Source organism: Parasteatoda tepidariorum, chromosome 4 (genome assembly GCF_043381705.1).
Source record: "Parasteatoda tepidariorum isolate YZ-2023 chromosome 4, CAS_Ptep_4.0, whole genome shotgun sequence".
Lineage (NCBI taxonomy): Eukaryota > Metazoa > Arthropoda > Arachnida > Araneae > Theridiidae > Parasteatoda > Parasteatoda tepidariorum.
The window spans coordinates 63971301-63978759 of record NC_092207.1 but is presented as its reverse complement, the minus strand read 5'-3'; the positions used below and the strand labels follow the sequence as shown (position 1 = coordinate 63978759).

General features: G+C 28.9%; 1 protein-coding gene across 6 annotated transcripts in view; it reads left to right on the top strand.

Annotated features, from left to right (window-relative positions):
- The first annotated feature begins 5199 nt into the window (after positions 1-5199).
- LOC107452541 (dachshund homolog 1-like) overlaps positions 5200-7459 on the top strand; it is a 194668-nt gene continuing 192408 nt past the window's right edge. For 2 of the 6 annotated variants that reach the window (XM_043042705.2, XM_043042704.2), the window contains exon 1: positions 5256-6150. In XM_043042705.2, the coding sequence (XP_042898639.1) occupies positions 5420-6150 (731 nt within the window). In that variant the 5' untranslated portion in view covers positions 5256-5419. 6 annotated transcript variants of the gene reach the window in all.

Here is a 7459-nt window from a genome sequence, read left to right as displayed (position 1 = left end):
AGAGTTAGTTAAAGAGAAAATTCTTTGTTACCATTTAGATTTATTACCCTGATCAGAATATTGCTTAAACAAACCATCTCTACTACATTACCAAATAGCTTTAAAAAATATGTTAATACTACAAAAAATTCTAGTACAAAAATTTTGATTCCGTTATAAAATTACAAATTTCACCTTAATATGTACTACGTACGAAAACATTAAAAATTACTTACGATTTCAATTCGTGAAACGTTATTTGCTAGCAAATCTCATTACAAACTGCAAATTTGAAATTAGAGGAAAAAATGAAGTAATTAAAATAACTTGGCCAGCACTGCAGCGAATTTCGAAAGTAACGTAAAAATATTATATGAAATTTCTCAACCCACCTAACAAGTAAGAAAAAATGCAATTTCTGTTCATAATAAACTTCCCTTTATTAAGTTATATAATATTTTGAGCTGTTTTATAATTGTTAGGATGTGTGAGAAAATAAATAAAATAAAGTTAATTGCGCTGATCAATGATTTAGATTTATTGAAGTATTTGAAATATTTATGCAATGTTATACATATATTATTAAAATATAAGGCGTCTTGATAAAAATTTATGCCTACTCTGAAATTATAAATCTGAGAATAGCAATTAAAATAAAATCAATTATATATAAATTGATAATAAATTCTTAAATGACTATGTAATAACTTTTATATATTTTTTAAATCCTCCACTCCTCTAAAATATCAAAATCATTTGATAATCTTGAAAAATATATTAGTACACATTGCACAGAATGTTAAACAATCGCGCGACATTTAAAATTACTAAAAGTAATTAAGAATATTTGACTTTTGATAATTTTTGGAATATAGCTAATACCTGGCTTTCACATGTAATTTGTGTCTCGTAAATTACGCTTCAATTTAATTCTCTTTCTTTATAAAGTTGATATTAAAGAATATTAACTAAATTGTGATTTGTTATTCATTTCAATGTTTAATGAGCCATACACTTTGCTATTTTTGTTATCAATGTATCGCATTTTAATCATATATTTATTTTTTATTTTATGGATTTGTCACTAAGAAATAGCTATATATTTTTATGGCTTTTCATTTGTTAAAGAATGACAAAATTTTTCTCTCTCTTTCTCTCGGGGGTGGTGATGTGATCAGTTTATATATTATCCATTTTTACGAAATAGTTGACGAGAATTTAAGTAACAATTTATTTATTTCATTGATTCACTAAAAATTAAGTGTATAAAACACTTCAGAAAAAAAACCGAAAAAGAAAGCCAAAAGACTTTGTATTGTTTAATTGGAATATATTGCCATTTCGTTATATACTCAGCATTATCTTACTCGTTCGGCATTTTCTATGTTTATACTATTTTTATATTGTTTTCAATAGTATTATTTTGATTCAGATGGGAAAAAATAATACTACCGAAAAAAAAAACACTGAATGGAATTTTGATAATAATAGAAATTCAAAAGGCACAATGTTAGGAAAATATTACCATTATTATCATCTTTACTTATTTATATCTAAACCCAATCAATTCTAACTAAACGAACTTAACAAATTTTGATAAAAAAGTGTATCTTGTTTAAAAAACAAACAGTAAAATCAATTGTTTGGTAATAAAGATGCAATTATGTTTATTAAATACTTTCATCTCTTTTAAAAATGATAAACGGCAGCATGCGATTGCTTTAAATGAAAATAAGAACAAAAAAAAATTACAGAAATCATTCAAAAAATCAATATAATAACTTTCATCGTTTGAATTTTAAAAACTAGCTCTAAATTTTTAAAGCAACTCCTTTTTTATTTATATATGGTATTTTTTGAGAAAAAACTTGATAAGGATAATATTTTTATTAACTTGGACGTTTATTTATTCACAATATTTTCCCCTTCCGTTTGCTATGTTTAGCAGTTAAAGTTAAAAAATATTTTTATCTTCTATATTCATAAATAATTATAAAAATCTTTTGCGGTTACTCTCTTTTTATAACCCTTAGATACAATCGTTGTTATTTTTTTCTTTTTATTGTTAGATGGAAACAACGCAAATAAAGCAAACCTTTAATAGTTTCTCGAACAGAAAATTTTATTTAATCTTGGATATTTTAAATTAAAAAAAAGGTTGAATTATTTAAATCTAAAAATTTAAGTTTGCTATGAAATTTAGTAAAGTAATATTTGAATTTATTTTTACAAAATATTTCGTAATTTTTTTTTTCAAACTGTTAGAATAATTTGCATGATATTGAAATATCGTCTGCATTGAATTAAACTTTATTCGAGATTCGTTACCGGATAACATAATTATAAATGCTGGTTCTTCGTGTTTATTGGCAACATTCAGAAGATTCTGAATTGGAATAACTTTATTTTTGTTTCAAATTGGATATTATAAAATAGGTATAACTTTAAATGAAATCAGAATGCATTTAAATTAATGCAAATTCGATAAGTATTATGTGCAGGCTATATAATATTTAAAAATAAAACTTTATTGCTTAGAGACTAGTGAAACTTAAGTAGAATATTTAAAATTATATTTAGAGAAACGAATAATTTTAAATTTTATTAATATTAATCGATCGTTTTTACAGATTTCATGAAATAATTAGATTCTCGGAAATAGCAGTTGAAGTTATTTAGAAAATCTATGGAAACCTTCCAAAACATGAGTAAGGTAATCTTTTACACTCTATTTTTATTTAATTTACACTCTATTTTAATTTTAGACTCTATTTTAATTTTACTCTATCTAATTATAATTAAGAATTTTATTTCAGAAAGCATGCAGAAATATGAAACTTTTCAACACGTATTTATTTATCAAGTCGTGCTGCTTTATTGGATTTGATTTAAAAATAAATTAAAAGTAACTTCCAAAATCTACTGAGAAGTTTTAAAGAATATTATAAAGTACGAATATGCTGAATTATTCTAGATTTTCAGAATAGATATTGAAAATGATCCTTCCCCTCAAATTATAAAACACTATTTTATAAAATTAACAAGTAAATATCAGAAAAATTGCCGAAAACTTTATTTTTATTGTGACCTTAATTTCTGTAATATCTCCAACACTACTGATGGAAAATGCCCGATTTTGAATGCTATTTCATAAATACCCTAAAAAACTTAAAAGAATTTGAGAATGAATAAAAATTGTTCACAGAAAATTTACACCAATTAAAATATAATTTGAAAGTTGCTTACTTTTATGCAAGAACACTTAGAGGAAAAAGAACACTGTAGTGACGTGAATGGTTAGTTCAGTTTATTTAAATTCATTTTCAATTCAGAACCTATTTTCATGCACTTTTTAAAAATAAATTTTGCTTTACTTACTTACTAGCAATTGTTATAAAATTAAGCTAAAATGGCGCTATCTTAAATTTAGACTTATAAAGCGTGATTTTTTGCCTATGGTATTCTTGTACACGATAAAGAAATAGAATCTAATATATCTTCTTCATAATGTTTAGAATGTTTTGATAATGCCAGAATCTTAATAACATTACAATGAAGAATTTATTTAGAGATATTAATAAAATTAATGTTTTATATAAAATGGTATACTATATATATTTTTTCATTTGAAAGTATTTAGTCATATTCTTTGAGATTATTACCAGTGTTATAAAATGTTGAGAAAATTATAATGATACATTTTTAGAGCAATTTTTAAAAACGCAAAATATTTTATTTTATGGTTGCTGTATTACAAAACTGTATTGAGAGAAAAAGCTAAATTAAGGGAATTTCAATATATTATATTAAATAAAATTTATCTGAATTCCTTTTTCACATTTGTTTGTCAATTATATATGTGCATTGTATGTAATATGAAGTGGACTGTAATGTTTTGATTAAACATTTATTAAACAAATCTTAATCAAACAAATTAGCAACGGGTGTCGCAACTGCAGTAAACAATGAAAAGTAGCTCATGAGAAAGCTGGCAAGTAAACTTGTTCGAAGTTATTGAGTAAAAAAGATGCTTGATTCTCGGACAGCGATGCAAAGAGGGGTAGGGGGAGCGATATGGGTAAAACGCGTAGGCGTATATTTTTCATATCTAACATATGTAGTTTATTTCATGTTAACTTTGAATGTGTGGTTTAGCTTGATCTGAAATAAATTATGTAAGCACACAATATAGTTTTCTTTAACTGATTTTAATAACTATCGCGAAATGTTTTATTAAAGCTAACGTATAGTTGTACACGTTTATTTATGCATTTTCAATCTTTTTAAGGTTATGAATAAATAGAAGTGAGGTTAGCTGTAAATAAGTTCATTAAATTTCTTTATATGTGTGATTTAAAATTGTCGAAGCTGTAATGATATGTTATGTTACTCTTTTAGAAATCTTTGAGCATGTGAAACCATATTGCCGTTAAAATCTTGATCTGAATCTTGATCTGATTCAACGTGATCGAAAGCTTCGTCTGGACTGAAATAAGCTAAGTCTGCATTTCAACCACATATTAAGATTGCGACAAATTCGAGCCATATTCTGGCTTAAGTTAGTTATATTACGGTGCAACGTTGAACGGATTTTTCTAAGAGTGTTCTAGACAAAAATGTGAGGGTACAAAGTTTCTCAGAAATTGTATTTTCATCAATTTTGTTTCAGACTCAACTATTTTTTTTAAAATTATTATCTCAGAAATTATGTTACCTGAAAATAAAATTTAAAATATATAATATCGGGGCAACAATTCGAAAATTAATTAAAAAAAATATCGATTATTTCATCAAAAATGTATTTCCTAAAATTTAAAAAAATATGTTTATTATCCCTGTTTATAGCGGGCAAGAAAAGAAAACTTGGTGCAAAACAAATGTTTTCAAAAGTTTTTGTCTCCAAATCCACCCCATGAAACAATCGTCCGAGAAGGGAATCCAATAGTATTCTCCTATTCCTTACAAACATTCGAGATGACAACAAACACCCACTTCCCATCATTCTTCGGCATCCTTCCTCTATTTTCTATGATCTCGGAGGGGGAAAAAAATCCCTAAAAGGGAGAAGAGAGAGAAAAGAGGGTAGTAAAAAATCAGAATAAGATGGCAGAAAAGAGAGAACAAAAAACACCGACGGCTAACTGGAATTATAAGCTTGGTTCGCGTGTCGATGACGTCATCATCCAACAAGTCCGCCCCTCGCGACCTGCCATTGGCGGCAACTCCACTTCGGAGGTTGATCCTTCTCACTCTCACCCCAAACATCCCCGCTCCTCAGTCTAAACCACGCGAACAACGCATCCTTGCGGGCGTAGTTTTGTTTTGGGTGTGCAGAACAACGCTGACCACGCGGTTGTTGTTGTGAAGTCTCTTCTCTGGAACGTCTTCCCAAACCGCCACGTGCGCTTGCGGTGATTTTTAGGTGGTCAGTTAAAAAGGTATGGATGTGGGTCAGGGGATGTCATCCCCGACCACTGGCATGACATCGTCTCCAAGATCATTGCAGACACCACCAAACTTAGACAATATGACACTTGGAGGTGGAGACGGTAACCCTTCTTCTAACGGGGGGATGGTGAGCCCCAAGCAACACGTCACCGGACTTTCTCAAATGGGGTCACCAGGATCATCCTTAGGTCGTAGCTCTTCCGTAAGTCCACCAGGTCCGGCATTGTCCCTAGTGACCACCAAGCCCTACCAGGCTTCATCCTCCCAACCCAACGGTGGATTGCCACCTAGTTTACCTCGATCATGCGGACAAAATCTCATGCCACACCACCAGGTGAGCCATCCACAGATGGGGCACCCACCTTTGGGGTACCACCGGTCACTTCACCCCTCTTCATCCCCACCGGGTATCGCGGCCGACATGACAACGAACGATTGTCGTCTCATAGACTACCGGGGCGCAAAGGTGGCAGCCTTTTTAGTGCATGGTGACTATTTGTTATGCTTGCCCCAGGCTTTCGAACTTTTCTTGAAGCATCTGGTGGGTGGACTACATACTGTTTACACAAAACTCAAGCGACTCGACATAACTCCTATTGTTTGCAATGTAGAGCAGGTTCGGATCCTAAGGGGTCTAGGAGCCATTCAACCTGGCGTTAATCGATGCAAATTGTTGTCTTGCAAAGATTTCGATGCTCTTTACAAAGACTGCACAACTGCCAGGTAAGATATCTTTTATCTACACATTTAACATAAATGAAAACTGCAAAACGATATTATTAGCTTTATGTTATATACCTTAATTGCTAGCGATTAATTTAAAGGGTCATTTTTCTTTTACTACAATGGAAAGTGTTTCATTTTGTATCAAATAGAAATGGTAAAGAACTACTAAAGGTGTGACGATGAAGAAAGATATAAAGACATTTAATCTTTTTTTTTATTTTTTATTCTTGAAAGCTCTTTGCATCAGATAGATTTTTTGAAGATAAAAAGCAATGAAATTTAACTTAGAAAGAAAGTTAATACATTTGTAAAATGACAAATTATTTTTTTTTTGAATAATTACTAAGAGTATAGTGATTATTGAGCCATAATTTATAGCTAACATAAGTCGTTTACTTGATTACTAATTACAACTTTTGCTCTTATAAACTTTTAAAACTGCCTTAAAACCTTTTTTTATGCTTGTTTGTAGAAACTTAAATATTATACAACAAATGTAAATAAAGAATGTTCGAAATCAAAAGGAAAAAAAAAATGTATCCGACTTAGTTATACTGAGTCGTTAAATTTAAAACAAATATATCCTACATTTTACTTAACTAGTACTCGTTAAATTTTATCAAAAATGATGGAAGAATTATGATATTGATCTATTATTGAATGAAGGAAGGTATTTTAATTAATCGAGTATATTAATAATTTAAGGGTATATATTTAATTATGAAACTGAATCATATAAGATATTTTTAAAGTAAAGTGAATGCTAAAAATTAAATAATTTACTATCTTTAAAAGTGAATTGATTTATACTATTTATTGTTTATAAGTCGTTGAAAGAAATGTCTATCGTCGAAAATAATTTAAGGTTACAACACAATATGGGGCGGACATAGTTTGTCACGATTCGCAGCAAGTATTACTTCATGTGGTACCGCAAATATAATTTTCAATTTTTTGCTTCATAATAAAGTTCACATTTAGAAAATCAGGAAATACTGTTAGTTTATAGTAAGTTTAGATTTAGTAAGTTAGATAAAAGTAATTTGATAATTTAAAAAAAATTTGCTTTTTCCTTCACTTGTTCCTTCGGGAGCTTTCTTTGAATATTGGTAATGTCAACATAAAAGAACATTTTTCTCTAAACCTACTGTAACAATAAATCTGAATTTTCAAATATGTATTCTTTATATTATATATATTAATTAAATGTGAGCTTTAGTTTAAAAGTTACGTGAGATTTAGTCAAAAAAAAATTTATCAGTAAGAATTTTATGTTTTCACAACGTTTTTTGGAAGACTTTATTAG